This window comes from Tenrec ecaudatus, chromosome 1 (assembly GCF_050624435.1).
Source record: "Tenrec ecaudatus isolate mTenEca1 chromosome 1, mTenEca1.hap1, whole genome shotgun sequence".
Taxonomy (NCBI): domain Eukaryota; kingdom Metazoa; phylum Chordata; class Mammalia; order Afrosoricida; family Tenrecidae; genus Tenrec; species Tenrec ecaudatus.
The window spans coordinates 159,283,608-159,309,731 of record NC_134530.1 but is presented as its reverse complement, the minus strand read 5'-3'; the positions used below and the strand labels follow the sequence as shown (position 1 = coordinate 159,309,731).

Below are 26,124 nucleotides of genomic sequence, written 5' to 3'. Positions count from 1 at the left end.
CTTTACACAATTGATGTATATATGGATTGTGATAAGAGTTGTATGAGCCCCTAATAAAATGATAAAAAAAGAAACAATATAAGAGTAGTATTATGCCATAATAGGATCCCTGAAGACAAATGGGTGCATAAGCAAATGTGGTGAAGAAAGCTGATGGTGCCCGGCTATCAAAACAGATAGTGTCTGGGTCTTAAAGGCTTGAAGATAAACAAGCGGCCATCTAGCTCAGAAGCAACAAAGCCCACATGGAAGAAGCACACCGGCCAGTGCAATCACGAGGTGCCAAAGGGACCAGGTATAAGGCATCATACAAAAAAAAAAAAGATATATGTATATGTGTGTGTGTGTGTGTATGTATGTGTGTGTGTATATATATATATATATACCATATTGAATGAAGGGGGAAGAGCAGAGTGGAGACCCAAGGCTCAAGTGTCGGCCACTGGAGATCCCCTCATAGAGGGGTTTAGGAGAGGAGATGGGTCAGTCAGGGTGCGAGGTAGTACCGATGAAGAACACAGCTTTCCCCCAGATCCTGGATGCTTCCTCCCCCCAACTACCATGATCCGAATTCTACCTTGCAGGATTGGATAGGGCAGAGGTTGTACACTGGTGCATATAGGAGCTGGCGGCACAGGGAATCCTGGGTGGATGATACCTTCAGGACCAAAGGTATGAGGGGCGATGCTGGGAGAGTGGAGGGTGAGTGGGTTGGAAATGGGGAACTGATTACAAGGATCCACATGTGACCTCCTCCCTGGGAGATGGACAGCAGAGAAGGGGGGTGGGAAGGGAGACTCCGGATAGGGCAAGATATGACAAAATAACAACGTATAAATTACCAAGGGCACATGAGGGAGGGGGGAGCGGGGAGGGAGGGGAAAAAAAAAAGAGAACCTGATGCAAAGGGCTTAAGTGGAGAGCAAATGCCTTGAGAATGATTGGGGCAGGGAATGTATGGATGTGCTTTATACAATTGATGTATGTATATGTATGGATTGTAATAAGAGTTGTATGAGCCCCTAATAAAATGTAAAAAAAGAGAAGTATTATGATTGGATGAATGTATGGATTGTGATAAGAGATGTAAGATGTCCCAATAAAAATATTTAATTAAAAAAAATTTTTTTAAGAAAATGATGGTAACAAATGTACTGGATACAACATTATGTATGTATGTGTTGTAATAAGAGCAGTATGAGCCCCCAATAAAATGATTTATGTTTTTAAAAAGAGAGGTATGAATATACTACTTTCTAGTTCATCCTACTGTATATGGACCAATCGGCAATTATTCTCAAGAACAACAGCCAATCGCATGGTTTAAAATCAGGGTAAGTGTGTGTCAGTGTGGTATCCTCTCACCACACTTAATCTATGTGTTCAGCAAATAATCTATATGAAGAATGCAGCATCAGGCTGAAAGAGAAGCTTATTAACAACCTGTGATATGCAGATGACACACCCTTGCTTGTGGACAGCAAGGGGGACTTGAAGCCCTGGCTAAGGAGGATCAAGGACTGCACTCTTTTTTCATAGGGACTGAAACTTAATGCAAAGTGGCTTACAACTGAACCACAGACAGGATCAGGATAAACTGAGAACAACACAAGTTGTCAAAAGTTTCACTTTACTTGGATCCACAATCAATGCTCATGGAAGCAGTCAAGAAACTAAATGAAGTCTTTTTTTTTTTTTTAATGAAGTTTTGATTGGGCGTATCTGTTGCAGGAGACCTCTTTGAAAAGCTGAAAGTAACGACGTCACTGTGAGGACGACAGTACACCTGAACCAAGCCATGGTATTTCCATCTCCTCATAGGCATGTGGATGCTGGGCAGTGACTAGGCTAGAATTGGTACTTTGAATTACAGTTTTGGCAAAGAATACTGAGAGTACCGAAGACAATTAGAGACAACAAAGGCGTCTTGGAAGAACAGTCAGAACATTGTTTAAAATGAGATGGTGAGAGGCTAGTTTATAAAGAAAAGAAAAATGCAAAAGGGGCACAGGGAAAAAGCTACTGTACACAAACACTCCATGGGTGAGGTCCAGGTAGTATGGCAGGGGTCAGACCAAATCCAGGGATACATATGGTAGCCAACTAAAAAGGAGGTGAGGGGGGGGAAGAAGTGAAAATTTAAAAAGAGAGATGTGTAGCAGGGGAATAGGGCACTGACACACCCAAGGGGAGGGTATTGTTTGTGTCTCCACAGGGAAATCAAGCCCAGCCTTAAATCCAGTGTTCTGGGGTGCAAATGCAGCATGCTGGCATGGAGAGGGGAGCCAGTGGAGGGGCTTGCTGTGTGAACAACTGCCCCTCCCCCCAGCAGAATTCACTTGAGAGGACAGCACTGAAGCTGCAGCTAGGGAGAAGGACATGTCTGATCAGAGCACACGGGAGCAAATGAAGGGGGAAGAAGAGAGAGGGGAGCACATCCTGGCCCACCAGGCCTCAAGGATGATATCCGCACTCCGAACAGCCACTGCACAGAGTGGACCATAAGGCTGATCCCACTATAAGACACGACGTCCCTCGCTGACCCATGGCCTTATAGGGGACAACACTGGAGACTCAGTGTCGGGATTGGCTGAGACAGACCCTGCAACACCACCACAAAACACTAAAGACTTGCACCAGAGCAACGGGGGTGGGGGTAGGGGGGGTGCAGAACGGGGAGCTCCGGAAGGAGTGCTAAGGATAGACTCTGGGGCCAGAGGATGGCACCCAATTAGACTTGACTGGAGGATACGCCTAGAGGTAAAAAAAAAAAAATCAGACCTTGATCTATTTAGAGGTTTTTCTTTCTTTTTCAATTTTTTTCTTATTTTATTAATTAACTTATTCTTTTATGGGTCATTGTTTTTCTTTTTTGTTGTCATCACTGTGTTCTCATTCGTCACTTTGTCTTGCTATGCCTTGATTTTGGGTGCATATTATTATCTCTACAGATCTATCTAGATAAGATAGGCTGGATAACACTCTGGAGGAGAAAACAATAGGACCAATGGTTCCAGGGGGACATGGGAGAAGGGGAGGCGGGGGTAAGGAGGTGGTGTTGATCAACCAGGGACAGGGGTGCAACAAGTGATCCAAAATTAGTGGCAAGGAGGGTGTGAGAAACCTGGTAGGGATTCAGCAAGGGCAACGTAACTGAGAGAAATTACTGAAACCCAAATGAAGGCTGAGCAAGATAGTAGAACATAGGAAATAGAGGAAAGAACTAGGAGACAAAGGGTATTCATAGAGGTGTAAATAGAGGCATGTACATATGTAAACATATTTGTATATGATGGTGGGGAAATAGATCTACGTGCATATATTTATAGGTTAGTATTAAGGCAGCAGATGGACAATGGACCTCCACTCAAGTACTTACTCAATGCAAGAACACTTTATTCTATTAAACTGGCATTCCATGATGCACACCCTCCCAACATGATCGCTGAAGACAAATGGGTGCATAAGCAAATGTGGTGAAGAAAGATGATGGTGTCCGGCTATCAAAAGATATAGAGTCTGATGTCTTAAAGGCTTGAAGGTAAACAAGCAGCCATCGAGCTCAGAAGCAACAAAGCCCACATGGAAGAGGCACACCAGCCTGTGTGACCACAAGGTGTAGAAGGGACCAGGTATCAGACATCAAAGAATAAAAAATCTTATCAGTGGGTGCCCACCTTCCCGATATGATTACTGAAGACAAATGTGTGCATAAGAAAATGTGGTGAGGAGAGTGGAGGGTGAGTGGGTTGGAAAGGGGGAACTGATTACAAGGATCCACATGTGACCTCTTCCCTGGGAGAGGGACAGCAGAGAAGGGGGGAAGGGAGACTCCGGATAGGGCAAGATATGACAAAATAACGATGTATAAATTACCAAGGGCACATGAGGGAGGGGGGAAAGGGGAGGGAGGGAAAAAAAAAAGAGGACCTGATGCAAGGGGCTTAAGTGGAGAGCAAATGCTTTGAGAATGATTGGGGCAGGGAATGTATGGATGTGCTTTATACAATTGATGTATGTATATGTATGGATTGTGATAAGAGTTGTATGAGTCCCTAATAAAATGTAAAAAAAAGAAAAGAGAAAAAAATTGATTAGGGCAAAGACTGTACAGATGTGCTTTATACAATTGATGTATGTATATGTATGAACTGTGATAAGAGTTGTATGAGCCCCAATAAATTGTTAAAAAAAAAAGAATTGTACGAGCCCCAATAAAATGATTTAAAAAAAAAGAAAATGTGGTGAAGAAAGCTGATGGTGTCCGGCTATCAAAAAATATAGCGTCTGAGGTCTTAAAGGCCATTTAGCCCAAAAGCAACAAAGCCCACATGGAAGAGTTACACCAGTCTTTGTGACCATGAGGTGTTGAAGGGATCAGGGATCAGGCATCAAAGAGGAAAAAATCATATTGTAAATGAGGGTGAGTGCAGAGTGGAGACCCAAAGCCCATCTGTAGCCAACTGGACACCCCCTTACTGAAGGGTCGCAGGGAAGAGACCAGCAAGTCAGAGTACAGGGTAGCAACAATGAAACATACAGCTTTCCTCTAGTTCTTAAATGCTTCCTCCCCCCACTATCATGATCCCAATTCTACCATACAAATCTGGCTAGACCAGAGGATGTACATTGGTACAGGTAGGAATTGGAAACACAGAGAATCCAGGACAGATGACCCCTTCAGGACCAGTGGTGACTGGTGATACCTGGAGGGTGGAGGGAAGGTGGAGTAGAAATGGGGAACCAATTATAAGGATCTACATATAACCTCCTCCCTGGGGGATGGACAGAAGAGTGGATGAGGGGAGACATTGGACAGTATAAGATATGACAAAACAATAATTTGATGGTGCCTGGCTATCAAAAGATTCAGCGTCTGGGTTCTTAAAGGCTTGAAGGTAAGCAAGTGGCCATCTAGCTCAGAAGCAACAAAGGCAACATGGAAGAAGCACACAAGCCTGTGTGATCACAAGGCTCGGTATCAGGTATCAAAGAACAAAAATCAAATCATTGTGAATGAAAGGGAGTACAGATTGGTGACCCAAGACCCAGTTGAACATCCCCTTATAGAAGGGTTGTGGGGAGAAGAGCCAGTCATGGTGCAGTGTAGCAACAATGAAACATACAACTTTCCTCTAGTTCTTAAATGTTTCTCACCCCTCAGGCCCACTATCATGATTCCAATACTACCTTACAAATCCAGCTAGGCCAGAGGATGTACACTGGTACAAATAGGAACTGGAAACACAGGGAATACAAGACAGATGATCCCTTCAGGACCAGTGGTGAGAGTGGAGAAACTGGGAGAGTGGAGGGAGGGTGGGGTAGAAAGGGGCAACCTATTGCAAGGATCTGCATGTGACCTTCTCCCTGGGAGATAAACAGAAAAGTGCATGAAGGGAGACAGCCAAACAGTGTAGGATATGACAAAATAATAATTTAGAAATTATCAAGGGTTTAAGAGGGAGGAGGGAGGGGGAGGGAGGGGAACAAATGAGGAGCTGAAACCAAGGGCTCAAGTTTAAAGTAAATGTTTTGAGAATGATGATGGCAACGAATGCATAAAAGTGCTTAATACAATGGAGGGATGTATGGACTGTGATAAGAGTTGTACAAGCCCCCAATAAAATGATTTTAAAAAAATAATTCAGTTGAAGTAGTAAAAAAGGTCTGCCTTATATATTATGCTCTATTTACTATTTAATCTACATGAGCTCCCAGTGACAAAAGCAACTTGAAAGACGAGTGGAGGGAAAATCTTTAAGAACATTAAGTTTATGTTAATGAAGGAAGGAAGGGTGAGAGTGACTGCACACAACTCAAAGGCAAACTGGACAAGTTCATGGAAAAATGGAAGTAAAAGGCAGTGGGATTTTCCATAACCTTTCTGAGGGACCGACCGCATGTCTTCCCAACAAAAACAAAATAAATTAATATTTAGGAAGAAAAAAGATATCAACAAGGATAATAAACTTCAACAAAGTAACAACTGCAGGGCAAAAAAATGACTGTCTTTAAGTAAATATCTCATTATTGCTAACTAGAAAAATTATTGCAGTTGTCACTTGTGCTCCCACAAAGCAGGAATGGGGCCCAACTTCTTGCAAATGCTATAACCATCTAGTTAAAACATCAAAATCCAAAGGTAGGAAGAGTTATATGCTTGTATAATTTAGCAAAGATGTTTTAAAACAGGATGGAGAATATGTTTTCAAGCTCACTAAGTAGTACACTACTTGCTAACACTGGGGTAACCAGTATATAGATGAATGCACTAAGATTATTAAAAACAAAGTGAAAACACTATTTTACAGTCACATGTGACCATTGCCATTACTGTGCAACTTTAACAACTTAACATTTCTGAGTCTCTGCTGTCTCATCCGTAAATCAGTGAATTCAAACTCTACTTCTGGAGTTATTTTTAAGGAAGAAAGAGGTGTATACTGAGTGACAAAGGGTTCAGCACACAGCAGATACTCAATGTAGGAGTCTTTGATGATGACTGTGGTTTAAGACTATTTAATACTGGATGTTCTAATTTTACCTGTTAGCAAGAAAGCAACTATACATATACTACTGGTAGACAGGTAATAGTGTCTTAGACGTTCTAACTGTTCAGCATTAAGTCCAAGAACCACAAAAGGTCTCTCTGAACCATAACCTTAAACACAGATGTCTTCAAGTGTGAGTATTTAGAAATATTTAGGAAGCATTATCTGTTTCACCCGAAAGGTAAATACAAACCAAAACACTACGCGGGCAAGAATAATTGGCTGATGAACCTCACTGATGACAGGCCATACACAAGTAATAAAACATCTAAAACCTAAATGGATACATGGAGTTAGGGTTCACACTCTCTTTCCAGCAGGAAACAGTAGTGACTTCCACACACTTCCCTCCAGCAAGCTTTGAAATCCTTTGCAAAAAAACCCATGCTTCCTGACAGCTTAATACCCCTCTTCGTAGTAAAGTAGCAGAGTGAAAAGAGAAAAAAACTTCACAGGGAAGGCCAAATAAAACAAGTAGTAATGGGGGGGGGGGGGGGTTGGAGATAGAGAGTACTATACACTCAAAAGGCAGCTATCCTGTTTTGATTGACTATCAAATTCATCTCCGTGTTTTAAAAGGAATGTATGGTTAATAATTCGTAGATGGGTACGTTTCCACTTGAGAGCATTAATGAAGCTACTGACCATCGTACCCCAGTTGTCTCTGGTCAGTACCAAGCTCCTTCAGTATTTCCTTCCTGCAGCGCGCACACGCACACACACACACACACACACACACACACACACACACACAGGCACAGGGTGACTTCCTTAGGTGGTCGCCCAACCCTCGCTGGGACACATGTTGCTTTTTCTTCAGGTTCACGCAGGTGCGGCCTTCCCTTAGCGCCCAAGTTTTAGGTCCGCTGGAAATAAGCTGCGGCGGGGAGGGTGGGTGGGTTCACCACCGCCTAAGCCACGGCTGGTGTCGCGCCGAAAGAAGCAAACAAATCGTCAGCCCGGCAAGGCCTACCACAGCTACACACGCGCGACCCGACCCGACCCGACCCGTCCCGCCAACCTGAGGCACGGCAACGGCCCGCTCCCGAGCCGCGGGCATCACGGAGCCAGAAAGCGCGCCCGCCCGGGGCCCCGCAGCCCAAGGTCACGGCGCGCCGGGCTGCCGCCTCCGGGGAAGGGTCGCGCTGCCGGCCGCCCTAGCGACGGGCGCCGCCGCGGCTCCCCGGCTGGGGCGCAGGCGTCCGGGCCGCGGGGTCCCCGCCATCCGCGCTCTCCCCTGCCCACGGCGCCCCCACTCACATCTGCGGAGCCACTTCATCCAGTGGTAGACGATCGTGCCGTGGTGCTTCTTGTTCTCGATACACCACGACGACAGGCTCTGAATGGACTCCATGGTGTTGGTCACCGCCTGGAACTTCCGATCCAGCGAGGACTCCAGAGCCCCGGCCGACGAGGCCGACGAGGAGGAGGCCTTACTGCTGCCTCCGCCGCCGCCGGCCGCCATCTTCCCAGTTTCCACAGGCGCTGCTGCTGCTCCGGCGGGAGCGGCGGCGGCGGCGGCGGGCGCAGGCACAACAACCTGGCGAGTGCGTGGAGGCAGGGGCGGGAGGGCGGCCGGGGGCGGGCTCGCGCGGGCGCTCCGGGCGGTGCGGACCCGACGGCCAGCCGCGGGCACGCTGCCGGCTCCCGCCCGCCGCAGGCAGGGGCTGCGGGGCTCCGAGGGGGATCGAGACTGTGCGAGGGACCGTGCTTGAACCAGGCAGTAGTCACGGAAGTCACGCGGGAGAAAAGGTCCCGAGAAGCCCTTATAAAGACGCCGGTCCTGACACGAATGGATTCATAGCCTTCGCTTCGCAACACTCAGGACTTTCCGAGCCCGATCCGCACGCTCCTGTCAGAGGGGCCGGGGGCTACCAGTTTAAATTGAACACGACCCACTGTCCCCTCTCGGTCGGAGACTCCTAGTTCTTTTAGACCCTCCGAGCACAGAAAAGGCCCCGGGCGCCCCAGTCGGGATTTTTTTTTTTTGCAACGCAATAGCAGCAGAGGGGCAGCAACAGTATCGCGCACGCGCCGCTAGGCCCCGCCTCTCCTCCCCCGCTTCCTTCTCAACCCAGAAAGCCGGAGAGTGGATGGCGGGGCAAGCCGGCCAATCGAAAGACAAGATGGAGAAGCGCGCGCAACAGCCCTCAGGCCCCGCCCCCAGGGCCGGAGAAGGCGCTCGGAGTACTCGTGCGCCTGCGCAGCAGCCCCGTGCGCCCGCGGCGGGGGGAGGGGTAAACCGGAGGGAAGGGCAAAGGGAGTTGGTCGAGCTAAGGAGAGATTTGGGGGAGGGGCTCCACCGCGTCTCGCTCTCCGGCGGGGTCGGTTGCTCAAGGTTATTCAGCTCACAGAACGCAGCTCCCACCAGTCAGCGGCGACTGTTATCCCCGTGTCGCCGCGGCCCCCGCCGCTGCTGGCTCCACGGAGCAACGACACCGGATGGACCGAGCAGCGGCCATCTTGCGGGCCACGCGCGCTGCGCATGCGCCGACCCAGCAAGCCGTTCCTTCCGCCATCGCCGGGCTGCAACGTCACTGCCCACTCCCCGTGGGCCGAGCCAGTCGCAGCTGCTTGACCACTTGCTTAGAAGGGGGAGCGTGAGGGGAAAGGAAAAAGCCCTCCGTAAGGTTGTGGAGTCAAGAAGAAATAAGAGGCAAAAATATGACTTCACTTTCGCTAAAATCACACGATTGCATGATAGTTTTCAAGAACCTTTACTCACTGCCATCGAGTCGATACAGACTTATAACGACCTTATAGGATAAGGTGACCAGATTTTAACATTGGTAAAGCGAGACACCATGGACTGGGGGTTGGGAGGGGGGGTTCTTGATTAAAAATTTGGTCTATATGGAGCAACAAAAATTTTTATGGAACGCAAAAATAGTATTGTAATCTATTTTTTAAATTTCAACATAAGTACAATTTACAAATATAGATTAAAAATTATGTATAGTATTTTATTCTTGGGCATATTTCTCATTTGAGTGAATATTTATAGTAGTTTGCTGTCATTTAAAAGGTCATGAAATTTTTCACAAGAATTTGTTATAGTTCTCACATGAAATGGCTTTCAAAGTCTCAACACTTAATTGTAATTTTTCTGATGTCCACACTTTATTTACCATAGAAAAAACGCGTTCAGTCGCAGCTTTAGTTCCTGGTAAGGACAGCGCGTATACCACAATTTTTAGTGCATTATTGTATGGAACGTGATTTGTTTCAAAATGATGAAATATTTCTAACCATTTGTTCTCTATTGTGATTTTTGCTGATGCCCAAGACTTAACCTTTTCCTTATCCATATATTTTTTAATAATGATACCTCATTAGAAAGATCATTTTTGGAAATACTACTATATGGGACATTTTGAGTAATATGATCAAATGATTTTTGCACATCATTCCAATTAAGTTCTTGTTTTAATGTAACCCAATGAAAATGTTCAATATCATTGTAATGTACCGTTCACTCTTCTAAATCTATGCATTAGTATAGAACTTTTTAACATGATTCATGATATCTGCATGATTTATTGCACCTTGTTCTTCTAGCTGACGTATACTATATTACGGATAGTTAATGGAAGAAACTTACTTTCTAACTGCTCTTGACACTGAAATTTTAAATTATTAACTTCATTTGTTACTTCGATTACTGAAATTTTCTCACCTTCAATAAGTTTTATAGCATTTTGAAAAAGAGCTGCTTGATTGTGTACAAACTCTAGCCAAATTTTTGAAAACTCTTTTTAAAAAAACTCTTCTAAGATTCTAGGACATTTATCCTGTGATAGAAAGTAGGATTTCAAAGGTTCGTATATTTTCAAAATTCTTTCAACAGCTGGCAAAATAGCTAACCAGTGCGTTTTGCTGTGTCCAAGTATTTTCTGATATTCAACTTCCACAGTTTCACAAAATTCTTTAAGCATTTCAACAAGAATTTGTTATAGTTCTCACATGTTATTTTAATAACAATATTTTCCACGTCTACGGGCAATAAATCAGCTGTTTGATGTTTTGTATTACATGCGCTGCACAACCAACACCAATAATGTTTCGATTAAGGTTTTTGTTTATAAAAAATACTATTTGTACCCCTTCTCACTTTTCCTCCAAAATTTGCATTACATCTGCATAATATGCAATCGTTTTATGTTTTAAATTGGCTTTTTTCCAAAAAAATAATGGAACTGAAAATTATTTCAGAAGTTTTACCGGGCACAGAAATGAAATCTAAAATGATAATTTTTATTCCAGTTTCCGAATCAAAAAATCTAATAATGGTTGGAAATAACTTTATATCCTTATGATTAGATGTGTCAATATGGATATAAAATTAATACGTGTCAATATATGGATATAAAATTAATTTTTTCAAGATTTTTGTTTAATTCTGAAAATGCATATGGGGAAAGCACATTACACCCAATTGCCTCGGATTTTGTTCTAGCACAGGCAAATTATTTGTTGATTAACTTTTTGACAACTTGTGATGTACAGTCCATCGATCTGAAGAAATGATTGTGATTAATAGCATGAAAAGACATAAGTCCTTCTGCTAATGCTAATTTCTTTTCTTTGTCTCCATAAGTTGTTTTCCAGAAAAATTCCTGTATTTTGGAGGAAGATGCAGCAGTATTTAAATATCTTTTATGTTTCTGTGTCTCCAAGTGCTTTGAAATATTCTTCCCGCCTTGCGAAATAGAAAAATTCACCATTACATTTCTCACATTTTACCATGTAATCACTTTTGGCTTTTTTAATAAAAGGAAATTCACGTCTTAGATCATCGTTGAATTTGCATCCTCTTTTTTTACTCATTATGTTAAAAATCTAAAAAAAAATTTTCAAATGATAAACTATTATATACATATTGCTTAAAAACACAGCAGGTAGGTACATAATTACATGAACATATTTTATTGTTAGTTTATAAATTAAATTTAATTGTTATAAAGTAACTGTATTTTTAAAATTATTTTAATTTTAATCATATATTTCTTTCCAAATAATAACAATACTAACTTGTATTTTTTTCTAACTTGTATTATTTTTTCTCTGAATTTGCCGTAATGTAAGTTGTGTCACTTTCAAGGCCAGCGCTAGACTTTTTGCCGCCACTATAAAATATAAATAATACGAGTACTCTCTGCTAAATTCAAGAAAATTTATGAACTTAGGAAATAAATAAATTACTTACCTAAATGATCTGAATAGCTGATTTGTTGACATCGCTTGTTTAACTAGCACTAGCGCGCAGTACGATGTGTTGTTGCCAATGCCAAAAAATGACATTGTTCCTTAAGTCCAAACAATGGTGGTCAGATTCTAACAATTGATCAACAGTGCGAACTTTGATAAGCATTTCTGGTTAATCAGTTCTCAACAATTATTTGTTATTAAACTTTAACATTATAAAATTAACAAAAATTATATAAAACTCATATCCTGGCGAAAACCGTATATTCCCTTCCCGTTCTCCCGCCGTTCCCTAGCTTGTGCATTCTTTCCAAAAATCGGGACTTTTTTAAAACGCCGCGGGACACCTGGTCGTCTGGTCACCTTATTATAGGACAGAGCAGAACAGCCCCTGTGGGTTTCGGAGACTAACTCCTCACAGGAGTAGAAAGCCCTGTCTTTCTCGCTCAAGAACCTTAGCAAGTGTATTAGGTCAGCAGACTAACGGATGCATTGCATCTGCGTAGGTAACCGAGCAGATTGAGCGCTGCTGTGTGTTTGCTCCCGTAAAGATGGACAAAGCTCTGGAAACCTCTGCAGTGTCACTGAAGCAGGCTCGACTCTGCAGTCGTGGGTTGGGGGTTTGCTTGTTTGTACGCCTTTATGTTTGTCCTGGCACACCTGAGTGCTGCACATGGTCTACAAACTCCGCTGCTGACCAAAAAGCAGGAGGTTGAATCCACCCAAAGGCACCTTGGAAGAAGACATGGCGGACTACCTCCCCCCAAATCCATGGAAAACCCACTCTAACAGACCTAGGGTCCCTGTGATGGACTAGAGTTGATTTAAGAGCTACTACTTTGTGAGTTGGTTTTTGGTCTCCACAGAACATAGAAGAGGGCTTCAAAATTTTCAGGGGAAAATTCCACTGTTTTTTCATTTCACTTTTTCTGTCAACGTTTTGAAGGCCTCTTGCATGCAATTATTGCATTTCTATTCTTTGTATTAGCGTCTCCCAACTAGGCTGGCCTCGAGATAAGGGATCTGCTACATTCAGAGCTGAGAAAAATTACCGTGGGTCAATTGCAACAATATTTAATTTTTTAACTGTGTATGTCATTTTTGTAATGTCGGGGTTTTCCAAGGCTGCAAATCTTTACTGAAGCAGACTGCCACATCTTTTGCCCACAGAGCAGGCTGGTGGGTTACCCTTCTGGTTAATAGTCATGTGTTTAACTGTGTCTTCCTTAAGGTCCCGTTAACAGCTCCTCCAATTTATATATGGAATGGATTCAGACGCATAGCAATTACAGGGTTTCTATGGCTATAAATGTCTAGAGGAGCAGACAGATTCATCTTTCTCCTGAGGAGCGACTCATGGGTTTGAACCACCAACCTTGCAATTAGGCCAACACTCACTAAACCGCCTCACCAGGGGATTCCGTCATGTAGTCAAGCCATTGACCACTAAGTCAATCTGACTCATAGTGACCCGATAGGGCAGAACAGAGCTGCCCCCAAGAGATTCCAGGGCTGTAAATCTCTGCTACAGCCTCATTTCGCTCTCAGGGAGCAGCGGTTAGCCACCCGGCACATCATTCACCACGCCACCCAAACCAAACACAACTCACTGCTATACTGTTGATGACACTTACAACGGCCCAGTAAGGCAGGGTAGAATTGTCCTCGGGAGCTTCGGGACTAACTGTTTACAAGAATAGAAAGCCCAATGGAGATCCCCTCATAGAGGGGTTTAGGAGAGGAGATGGGTTAATTAGGGTGCGAGGTAGCACCGATGAAGAACACAGCTTTCCCCCAGATCCTGGATGCTTCCTCCCCCCAACTACCATGATCCAAATTCTACCTTGCAGGGCTGGATAGGGCAGAGGTTGTACACTGGTACATATGAGGGCTGGAGGCACAGGGAATCCAGGGTGGATGATACCTTCAGGACCAAGGGTGTGAGGGGCGATGCTGGGAGAGTGGAGGGTGAGTGGGTTGGAAAGGGGGAACCGATTACAGGGGTCCACGTGTGACCTCCTCACTGGGAGAGGGACGGCAGAGAAGGGGGGGAAGGGAGACTCTGGATAGGGCAAGATATGACAAAATAACGATGTATAAATTACCAAGGACACATGAGGGAGGGGGGAGAGGGGAGGGAGGGAAAAAAGAGGACCTGATGCAAAGGGTTTAAGTGGAGAGCAAATGCTTTGAGAATGGGGCAGGGAATGTATGGATGTGCTTTATACAATTGATGTATGTATATGTGTGGATTGTGATAAGGGTTGTATGAGCCCCTAATAAAATGCAAAAAAATAAAAGAATAGAAAGCCCAGTCTTTCTCCTGTGAAGCGGCTGGTGTCATCTAACTGCAGACCTTGTGGATCGCACTTCAACTTGTAACTACTAGGCGACCAGGGCTCCTTAATTAAAATCTAAACTAAAAAACCAAGCTCACTGCTATTCAGTCAATGTCAACACGATAGAACTTCCTCCTGGGGTTTCCAAGGACATAACTCATTCTGGAGTAGAAAGCCCTGTGTCGCCCCGTGGAGCACGGGTGGATTCTAACCGCTGCCTTTGGAGATGGCAGCCCAGGGAGTAACCACTATACCAGCAGGGCCCCTGGATCTTTGACCAGTATCATGAATTCACAACAACAACAAAAGGTTGGACATCTTTGTGCCAAGTCCTCTTTTAGGCGGAGAGACCAATCCAGACAAAAATCCCCTATCTAGCAAATCAGCCCTCACGAGAAAAGCACACAAGCCTGTATGATCATGAGGTATCCACAGGATCAGGTATCAGGCATCAAAGATCCAAACAAACAATTTTATCAATGTGAAAGAGGTGCATTGGAGTGGAGACCCAAAGCCCATCTGTGGGCAATTGGACATCCCCCCACAGAAGGGTTACAAGGAAGGGACAATTCAACCAGGGTGCAGCACAGCTCAACAAAACACACATCATTCCTCTAGTTCCTGAATGCTTCCTCTCCCCGCACCCTCCACCCCACTACCATGACCCAGTTCTACCTTGTGCACACATTGGCACATATTAGAACGCTCGACAAGTGGAATTCAGGACAGATAAAGCCCTCAGTCAGGAACACTAATGGGAGTAATGATATCATGAGGGTGGGAGGAAGAAAGGGGAAACCCATCACAAGGTTGGATACATAGCTCACCCTAAAAAGGGACAAATAACAGAAATGTGAGTGAAGGGAGACAATGGATGTATGTATGGATTGTGATAAGAGTTGTACCAACCCCCAATAAAATGATTTATAAATAAATAATTGTACAGTTCACCAAAGCAAAACAAAACAGCCATATGTGCAACGGTGCATAATACAATCAAATGATGGATTTGTTATAAGATTTGTAAGAGCCTGTCAATAAAATGATTTTTTTAAAAGACCATATGAGGTAAACAAGCCAGAAGAGAGAACAATGGGACAACAGTTCGTGGAGGGGGGACATCGGAGAGGGGGAGGCAGGAGAAAGGAAATGGGAGTTAACAGGCCTGGGGACAAGGGAATAATAAGTGACCAAGGGTCGATGTCCAGGAGGTTGTAGGAGGTCTGGCGGGGCTTAATCAAGGGCAATGTAACTGAGAGGAATTCCTGAAACCCAAATGAAGGCTGAGCATGACAGTGGGACAGGAGGAAAACAAAAGAAAATAGAGGAACGAACTAGGAGGCAAAGAACATTTATAGAGGTCTAGATACAGGCATGTACATACGTAAATACATTTATATATAATGATAGGGAAATAGATCTATGTATATATGCTTATCGGTTTTGTATTAAGGTAGCAGATGGACATTGGGCCTCTACTCAAGTACTCCCTCAACACAAGAATACTCTGTTCTAATAATCTGGCACTCTGAGATGCTCACCTTCCCGACACGATTGCTGAAGACAGTACAGGTACATAAGCAAATGTGGTGAAGAAAGCTGATGGAGCCCGGCTATCAAAAGGTATAGCATCTGGGGTCTTAAAGGCTTGAAGATAAACAAGTGGCCATCTAGCTCAGAAGCAACAAAGCCCACATGTAAGAAGCACACCAGCCTGTGTGATCATGAGGTGTCTATGAGATCAGGTATCAGGCATCAAAGACCCAGAGCAAAAAATCATAATGTGAATGAGGGGGGTAGTACAGAGTGGAGGCCCAAAGCCCATCTCTAAACAATTGGACACCCCCTTACAGAAGGGTTGTGGGGAGAATACGGGCCAGTATGGGTGCAGTGTAGCACCAATAAAACATACAACTTTCCAAAAAAAAAAAAAATACAACTTTCCTCTGGTTCTTTTTTTTTTTTTTGAACAATTTTATTAGGGGCTCATACAACTCTTACCACAATCCATGCATATACATACATCGATTGTATAAAGCACATCTGTACATTCTTTGCCCTCATCATTTTCTTTTTTCTTTTCTTTTTTTACATTTTATTAGGGGCTCATACAATTCTTATCACAATCCACACATATACATACATCAATTGTATAAAGCACATCCATACATTCTTTGCCCTAATCACTCTCAAAGCATTTGCTCTCCACTTAAGCCCTTTGCATCAGGTCCTCTTTTTTTTTTCCCTCCCTCCTTTCCTCTGGTTCTTGAATGCTTCCCCCCAACCCTGTATCATAACCCTAATTCTACCTTATAAATCTGGCTAAACCAGAGCATGTACACAGGTACAGATAAGAGCTGGAAACACAGGGAATACAGGACAAATAAACTCCTTGGGACCAATATTGAGAGTAGCGATACCAGGAGGGGAAGGGGAAGGTGGGGGGAGAAAGGAGGAACCGATCACAATGACCTACCTATAACCCCCTCCCAGAGGGATGGACAACATACAAGGGGGTGTGGGGAGACATCAGACAGTGCAAGACATGAAAAAATAATGATTTGTAATTTATCAAGGGTTCTGGAGGAAGGGAGGGGCAAAAATTGAGAAGCTGATACTAAGGGCTCAAGTGGAGAGAAAATGCTTTGAAAATGATGATGGCAACATACGTACAAGTGTGCTTGGGACAATGGATGGATTGTGATAAGAGTTGTACGAGCTCCCAATAAAATGATTACAAAAAAACCCCTTCCCTCTGGAATTGACTGGTACTGGTATGAAGAAATTTTTAAAAATCACTTTATTTTGATGGGCTTCCTTTTACTCATCTCTCTCTCTCTCTCTCTCTCTCTCTCTCTCTCTCTCTCTCTCTCTCTCTCTCTCTCTCTCTCTCTCTCTCTCTCTCTCTCTCTCTTTCTCTGTCTCTCTCCCCTAAAAACTGCTCTGCAGCATTAAACCCAAACTAAACCCACTACCAGCTGTTGGGTTCCAGCTCACCGCATCCCCCGGCAGAGCAGAACTGCTCCTTGGGGTTTCCTACAGTAAACCTTCGTAGGAGCAGATGGCACCATCGTCTCCACGATGCTGTTGGGGGCTAAACAGCGAACCCCGTGTGAGAAGCCTACACTTAGCCCACTATGTCATCAGTGCTCCCATTACCTAATAACTTAATGAAAAACATGCTGTTTATTTACTTTTTATTTATTTCTAGGGGTCTCATCATTACAAATGGATGAAGAGCCAATGTTGCAGAAGTTAGTTTTTGTATTTGTCAGCGGGAAAACTTGTATTCATGAAGCAAAATGTATTTAAGCTTCCTTTAAATAAATCTCCAACCTTCTGGAATGTTTTCTCTTCATTTTCTTCATACAGACACACTCAGGCATCCCCCGCTCATCAAACCACACTGACTGCTTCAGGCCACTGCAGCTCCTCACAGCCGCATAGGCTAGAGTAGAGCTGCCCATGGGGCTTTCCAGACGACACCTCTCCCACCAGCCCTTCTCCTGCCAACACAGCATTAAGTACTGTGTTACTGTCTTGATCTAACTTAGAGGTTTGTCTTTTTTCTCTCGTAATTGTGCTTTTGAGCTACTATCTGGAAACAAAATGATCAATCACTCAGCAAGCTTATAGATGATTAGAAATAAACCCAGTTTTCATGTCTTTGTATTCTGATTATTTTTGAAAGTGACAAAAGAAGACAAGCATTTTTGAGACCATGATAAGATTTGTGGAGGACTAAGTGGAACAGTGACCCAGTGTGATATGGTGATGGTGGTAGGGAGCCCCAGAAAAGCTCCTAGAAGGGGGTGACATTTTATCTGATCGCTGAGGACACGTTGACCAAGCAGATGTGGGTGTAGGGAGGAGAGGAGGGGCAGGGCTGAGAAGGAGAGAGATAAGCAACTGCAAGTGTGAGAGTCTTAAAACAGTCATATCTTGTCATATTAAAGAGAGAACAGAACACCAGTGTGGCTAGTGGAGAGTAAGAGACAGACAATGGTCAAATATGAGATCTGAATGAGAGAGAAGAGCGTTCATGAAGGATCTTGTAAATAGGACCTTGACTTTTTAGCCCTGAGATGGGGAGCCCTTTTAAGCAGAAACGTTATTAAACAGAAAAGGTCACGTGAGCTTTTCAAAGCTATGTTGAAAATTCTAAAGTAGCTAATAAGGAAGCTACTAGGGCTGGGATGACTCAGACAAGAAAGCCATGGTTTGACCCAAGGTTCTAACAAAAAGAGACACGTGGTCAGACCTTGGATATACTGGGAAGTCAAGTCGAGAAGAATTGCTCATGGATTTGTGTGGGATAGAAAAACAAAAGAGTAAAGTATAACCCCAAGGTTGCTTTTTTTAAATCACTTGTTGGAGGCTCGTACAACTCTAATCATACTCCATCCATCCATCCATGTGTCAAGCACGTTTGTACATGTGTTGCCATCATCATTCTCAAAACATTTGTTTTCTCCTTGAGGCCTTGGTATCAGCTCCTCATTTTCTCCCCTCCCTCTCTCACGAACCTCTGATAATTTATAAATTATTTTTTCGTGTCTTACACTATTTGATGTCGCCCTTCACTCACTTTTCTGTTGTCCTTCCCTCAGGGAGGAGGTTGTATGTAGATCATAGAGACTGGTTCCTGCTTTCTACCCCACTTTCCCCTTACCCTCCTGGTATCACTATTCTCAATACTGGTCCTGGGGGGGTTCATCTGCCTGGATTCCCTTTGTTTCCATTTCCTATCTGTACTGTGTCCATGCTCTGGTCTAGCCGATGTGTAAGGTAGAATTGGGGTCATGATAGTGGGGGGGAAGAAGCATTAAAGAACTAGAGAAAATCCCCCTCAACTATCATGATCCAAATTCTACCTTACAAACTTGGTTAGACCAGAGGATGCACACCGGTACAGTTGGGATCTGGAAACACAGGGAATCTAGGACAGATGAACCCCTCAGGACCAATGATGAGAGTGGCAATACCGGGAGGGAATGGGGGGGGGATAGAAAAGGGGAACCGATCTCAGGGATCTACATATAATCTCCTCTCTGGGAATGGGCAACAGGAAAGTGGGTCAGGGGAGACGCCGGGCAGTGTAAGATAAGATAAAATAATAATCTATAAATTATTAATGATTCATGAGGGGGGGGTAGCAAGGAGGGAGGGGGAGGGAAAATGAAAATTAGCTGATTCCAGCAACCCAAGCAGAAGGTGAATTTTGAGAATGATGAGGGCACTGAATGTATAAGGATGCTTTACTCAATTGATTTATGTACGGATTCTGATAAGAGTTTTATGAGTCCCAATAAAATGATTAAAAAAAAGAACTAGAGAAAAGTTGCATGTTTCACGGGCACTACACTGCACCCTGACTGGCTTATCTCCTCCCAGTGACCCTTCAAGAAGGAGATGTCCAGTAGCCTACAGATGGCCTTTGGGTCTCACTCCGCACTCTCCCTCATTCACAATGATATGATTTTTTGTTCTGGGTCTTTGATTCCTGATACCTGATCCCATCGACACCTCATGATCACACAAACTGGTGTGCTTCTTCCATGTGGGCTTTGTTGCTTCTCAGCTAGAGGACCACTTGTTTATCTTCAAGTCTTTAAGACCCTAGACGCTATATCTTTTTCTAGCCAGGCACCATCAGTTTTCTTCACCACATTTGCTTATGTACCTGTTTTGTCTTCAGCAATCGTTTAGGAAAGGTGAGCATCATGGAATGACAGTTTAATAGAACAAAGTGTTCTTGCATTGAGGGAGTACTTGAGTAGAGGCCCAATGTCCATCTGGTACCTTAATACTAAACCTGTAAATACATTCACATAGATCAAACCTGTAAATACATGCACATAGATCTATTTCCCCATTGTCATATATAAGTATATTTACATATGTACATGCCTGTATTTAGGCTTCTATAAATGCCCTTTACCTTCTAGCTCTTTCTTCTGTTTCCTTTTACTTTCCTCTTGTCCCACTATCATGTTCAGCCTTCATTTGGGTTTCAGTAATTCCTCTCAGTTACATTGCCCTTGATCAAGCCCTAGCAGGCCTCCTATAGCCTCCTTGCCCATTGGTTTTAGATCACTTGTTCCTTTTCCCTTGGTTTATTAACACCCATTTCCTTTCTCCTGTGTACCATCTCCTCTCCCTGCACCGCCCCCAACCATGGGGGCCTGTTGTTTTCTCCTCTGGATTGTTTATCCCACCTATCTTATCTAGATAGACATGCAAAGACAATAATATGTACAAAAACAAGACAGAAAACAAAGCAAAAAATACCAATAACAAAAAAAGGAATGCCTATTAATAGTTCAAGGTCTTTTTGTTGACCTTTAGGAGTGTTTTTCTGGTCAAGTCTGATGGTGTGCCACACCCTGGCCCCACAGTCTAAGCACCAATTTTTATCCCTTTAGATGTGATCTTACCCTCAATAAGACTGCATGAACTGTGCTCACCTCCCCGATAAGATCGCTGAAGACATTGCATAGCAAATGTGGTAAAGAAAGCTGATCATGACCAGCTATCAAAAGATATAGCACCTGGGGTCATAACGGCTTGAAGGTAAACAAGCGGCCATCTAGCTCAGAAGCAACAAGGCCCACATGGAAGAAGCTCACCAGCCTGTGTGATCACAAGGTGTCGAAGGGATCAGGTATCAGGAATCACCAGAATAAAAAAAAATCATATCGTTGTGAATGAGGGGGAGTGCAGAGTGGAGACCTAAAGCCCATCTGTAGGCCACTGGACATCCCCTTACAGAAGGGTCGCAGGGAGGAGAACAGCCAATCAGGGTGCAGTGTAGCAACGATGAAACATACAACTTTCCTCTAGTTCCTAAATGCTTCCTTCCCCCACCCCGCCTATCATGATCCTAATTCTACCTTACGAATCTGGCTAGACCAGAGTATGTGCACTGGTACAGATAGGAACTGGAAACACAGGGAATCCAGGACAGATGATCCCTTCAGGACCAGTGGTGAGAGTAGTGATACTGGGGAAGGGGGAGGGAGGATGGGGGGGAAGGATGAGGTGGAAATGGGGAACTGATAACAAGGATCTATATATAACCTCCTCCCTGGGGGATGGATAACAGAAAAGTGGGTGAGGGGAGATGTTGGACAGTGTAAGACATGACAAAATAATAATAAATTATAAATTTTCAAGGGTTCATGAGGGAGGGAGGAGAAGGGAGGTAGGGGGGAAAATGAGGAGCTGATGCCAGGGGCCAAAGTGGAGAGCAAATGTTTTTAGAATAATGAGGGCAACAAATGTACAAATATGCTTGACACAATTGATGTATGTATGGATTGTGATGAGTTGTATGAGACCCTAATAAAATGATTTTTTTTTAAGTGTATGAACTAGGAGACTGGAGTTGCCATTTTCTCAGATGAACCATGCAAGGAGATTGGGAGGAGCGGTCTTGGGAGGAGTGTGGATTGAAATTTCAGTTATGGAGTTGAATTGAGTTTGAGGTTTCTGATATACAGAAGCACTAGACACTTTCAGGGAAGGGATCCAGGCAAGAAAAAGCAATGTAAGCATATAAAGCCATGAGATGGATGAGGCCACCTAGGAAGTGGCCGTAGACAGGAGAAAGGTCCAAGGACTGAGATATAAGGAGCGACTTGTAAAGAAAATGGAGAGGCATGACCAGCAAAAGAACTCAGAGAGGAACGTTCTGCAAGCCAAGTGATTAAAATGTGTCCAGAAAGAAGGAATACTCATCTTTGCATGAGATGAAGAGTGAGCTAAGGATTGGATTTGGGAAGCCTGTGACCATTGGTAGCCCTGAAAAGAGCTGTTTCCGTGAAGCGGAGTGATTGGAGAACCTCTATAAAGGATGAGAGGAGACAGCTCTTATTGACGACCTTTTATTTTTCAAGAAATAAATGCTCTCAGAAATCAAAGCAGAAAGATGGAAGTGAGGCTGGAGAGAAATGTGAGATTAAGGATATTTTTGTTTTTAAGATGAGAGAATATGGTGCTGTGTAACAAATAACTATTACTATACCCCTTCTAACCATTGTCTTGTAACTTCTGATAAATGTGGGTGGGACTATGTAAATAAGGTGTATGGTCAGTTTTGACATTCACTTAGACACAAAATGAGCCAATCACAGAGGCTGAAATGGGGCCTTACTACCATCTAGAAGAGCTTGAAACCCAGGGTGCCTTTTGAATCTAGGGCCCCTGGGCTGAGAACCACCTAGACTCAGGAGCTAGAGTTATAACATCAGAGCTAGTGCAAGATGACAAGAAGCAGCAACAACCATGGCAGGGTCCACTGGAAGAGAAATGACAGCAACAGATCCCCAAAATGGTGCCATGTGGTGCAAGATGGTGCAGTGGGCTTTCTATGCCGCCGTGTAAGATAACCACAGTGCTGGCACCCCACAGAGTATGAGTGCTGGGCTTTTCTGGACAGGACGTTAAGCAGCTGAGTGGCGTTGCTCTGAATCCCTACAGAGCTGTGGGACACTTGCCAACTAGCCCATCCCCGGGGTGGTTGGCAAGCACCGCATATATGCAGCCATTGAAAGACCCTGATGGTATCGCTTCTCGGCCTTTTGGCTAAGATCAAGTGTAGAAAGACCCTGATGGCAAAGGGTTAGGTTTGGGGCTGCTAATTGCAAGATCAGTGATTCAACTCCCCCAGCTGCTTCACAGGAGGGGCGCTTTCTGTTTCCATAACGATTTCCTCTCTCTCAGAAACCCTCAGGGCCAGCTGGGGAGTAAGTTCCACCCTGTCCTATGGGCTTGTTGAGTCCACATGGACTTGATGGCAGTGAGAGTCAGAATCCATTGCACAGCTGTGGTTTGCCTTTCCTCTGCCTCCTACTAGCTTTCTCACCTGTGTGTTTGCCAAAGTCCCATATTTAGTCCTCCTCTGATAGACTCCCAAAGATTCAGTCTGTTACTTACATTCAGGTTGGACAGTCTGGTTACCTGTGATTCCACCCTTTCCATCCAATTGTTAAACTTTAGAATACTTTTACCTAGAAATCACTCACATAAGTTCCTTTCTCCTCTCCCCTGCCCTCTACCTGGTTGAAGTACTGTTACCTTTGTAGTGAACCGGGGAGACCTGGTGGTGTAGTGGTGAGGTAGGCCGCTGTGCTGGACAAAGACTGGGCGTTCGACATCAGTGACAGGTTCAGAAACCACAGGGCTCCTGTGAGCCAACACTGACTCAATGGCAATGTTTGATTGGGGGTTCTAAGGAATTGCATGCTAACAACATCCTAATTAGTTGCCTCTTTATCAGATTCATCTCCTACTTCAAAACTAAAAATTGTTAGTTACTTTCCATAATGATTCTAACTTTCTAGAATTATCTCAAATGTCTTCACTCCATGGTACCGAGTTCTAAAAAATTATTCTCTAAATAGATGTTTACATTTGTCTTTTAAGAAAATGCTCTCCGCTTAATAAAACGCATATTCTTTAAAAGCTATCTTGCTTCTCTTTCATGCAAACTTCCTTAATCATACCAACTGGGTGAAATTGTAAATTCCCAAGCAGTATTGTTACAGAATCACCTTATTCAGAAGTCACTGCACACATCTAATGACATCGACATTTTATATTTTCGGAATTTCATCAAGGTTCAACCACATGTTCACTGCCATCAAGTTGATTCCAATTCACAGTGACCTTATAGGGCAGGGCTCTTGTGAGTGTCTGAGACTAATTGTTGACGTGAGTAGATAGTCCCATCTTTCTCCCACAGAGCGACTGGTGGTTTTGAACTGGTGACCTTACGCAGTTGACACCCTGGTACATAACCACACCACCACCAGGGCCACAGTGAGGAAAAAAAAAGGTCATTATCACATTTAATCAAGAAAGCTACACCTAAATTTGCCATATTTTATTTTCCATCCTAAATCTCAAATAGCTTTTAAAAATCATTCTAACACTATCTGAAGAGGACAAAGTAACTGCTGCAAAATATTCAAAGGATTTAAAGATTACGAAATTACTAAAATTCACAAAGGATTTTGAGTGATAACATTAACCCAAGGTAGGGACTACTTTAATCACTCACTCACATCCATTTGAAAGAACCTCTCTGTTCCAATCCTCTTATTTCAGAAATAAAGCAGTATGTGCTTGGGGACAGAGTTCACACTACAAACAAAACTAGCTTTAAATTAAGCTGCATCTTGGGCAAATCGTTTGACCTCTTAAGGCTTAGATTCCTCACTTCTCATTTCTTCCCTCAAAAGGTTGTATTGATAGAGGTGATACTGAGCACAACGCTCAACACAGTATGAAGTCAAACAATGAAAAGTCAACAAACTCCTAAAGGAACATGGAGATGATAAATTTCCTCAAGGTTGCAGGGCGATTGTCTCATTTTGGGCACTTTACACGGAACAATGATGAAAACTGCAACCAAGTGCTCTCTGACATATGGTGGCATTCAGTACAATAGAAAAGTGCTGCTGTTCCCGCCGTCTTTCCAAGTGGCAGCATGTTCAAGTTCATTGACAGCAGCTATTGTGCTAATCCATCATCTCCTACTTTACCACACAGGTCGTCCTCTTCCACCGGTTGATCTGATGACTTGTCCAAAGCAAGTGAGTGATACAAGGTTCTGTTGTGATCAGTAACGTTTTCATTGGCTAATTCTTGGAAGATCACCTTTATTCCTAATCTATTTTAGACGGGAAGCTCTGCTGAAACCTCTTCTCCATAAGTGACCCTGCTGGCATTTGAAGTATCAGTGGCATAGCTTCCAGAACCACAGTAATATACAAGCTACCAGTGTTACAAATTGGCAGATGGGTGCTGGATAATAAATTATCTATGTATACATATAAAAATAGTGCATTCTTTTTAAATCTTATGCAATCAATATACTTTTGAAGTATTTACACATTTTTGTAGCAACTTCATAAAAAAACACACACTTAAAAAAAATAAACTTTCCTTTTCGAATCTCTCTAGTTAGGAAATTACCAAAAACTAGTTTAAGTCTCTGGCTCCAAAGTTTCACAGTTACAGATATTACCAAGAGACACTCAAGAGATTTCATAGCCGTGTTCTGACTAGCTATGTTTTTAAAAAGATTTCATTCAGCTTCAGGACTTAAAACCTCACAGTCTAGGCTATTCTGATTATTTCTTAAAATTGTACATTTTCCCTTAAAGCCTTTTAATTGTTCCCTATCACCTTAAAATGGGAACTTCCAATTATCATGTGTGAAATGTATTAACTTTTCAATAGATTGTTTTGACTTTTTGTTAAGAATCCTTCCCCAATACTACTTCCTAGTAAGCTTTACCTGGCAGGGTTATGGGTTCCAATTGCTCCTCTCTTTGGTCCACATTTATTCCCAATTCATCCCCAACAGGCAATACGAAGGGAAAGGATGAGTATAGGAATTTCAGACTTCAATGGATACTTACTCTGAGCCAAATGCTCTTAAATCAAGCCAGAAACACTAAATGAAGCAGAACCACACCTAGTGGTTTCCTAAGAAAACGAGATTTTCAGAAGAGGAAAAAAAATTGAAGTATACATTGTCTTTTACAAAAGGATTTTGTTTTGTTTTGAATTTAGGAAAGAGAAGATATGAACTAAGTACCCAAATTGTGCTCCAGTTTACAAATCAATCCATTACATCTTCCTTGGCCTCACAACATATATTCCATACATACAAACATTTGAGGAACTGATTTCCTGGAAAGACTAGCCAAAAACCAGAGGTAATTAATTTATTTTGTAACTGTCTACTGAAAGTTAAGAGAGAAACACCTATCTCTTCCCTCCTCCCTTATCTCTAAAACACTTCCTGATCCATTTTGTTCCATGAAAACCAGCATTCATCACTCTTGCTCTAGCACATCGGAGATTCCCATCAACTCTTAGGACACATAGCCATCCAAATACACATATATAGCAATAGATGCTTTTCCCAACAGCAATTACTAGGTCTAGAAAAAAAGACTGTTCAAAGGCCCAAATTCCATTATCTGTGTGTGTGTGAAAAATATCATACCAAG

At 43.3% G+C, this 26,124-nt stretch overlaps 1 protein-coding gene and 1 pseudogene across 3 annotated transcripts in view; both read right to left on the bottom strand.

Annotated features, from left to right (window-relative positions):
• Window positions 1-7,614, bottom strand: part of LOC142429218 (nascent polypeptide-associated complex subunit alpha pseudogene) — a 33,929-nt pseudogene extending 26,315 nt beyond the window's left edge.
• The window catches only part of RPRD2 (regulation of nuclear pre-mRNA domain containing 2), a 107,083-nt gene extending 98,090 nt beyond the window's left edge, over window positions 1-8,993 (bottom strand). Inside the window, exon 1 of one of the 3 annotated variants that reach the window (XM_075561207.1) lies at window positions 7,815-8,993. In XM_075561207.1, coding sequence (XP_075417322.1) covers window positions 7,815-8,019 — 205 coding nt within the window. In that variant the 5' untranslated portion in view covers window positions 8,020-8,993. The remainder of the gene's footprint in view (window positions 1-7,814) is intronic. The other 2 variants (XM_075561216.1, XM_075561223.1) reach the window with 2 other exon arrangements.
• Between the last annotated feature and the right edge of the window lie 17,131 nt (window positions 8,994-26,124).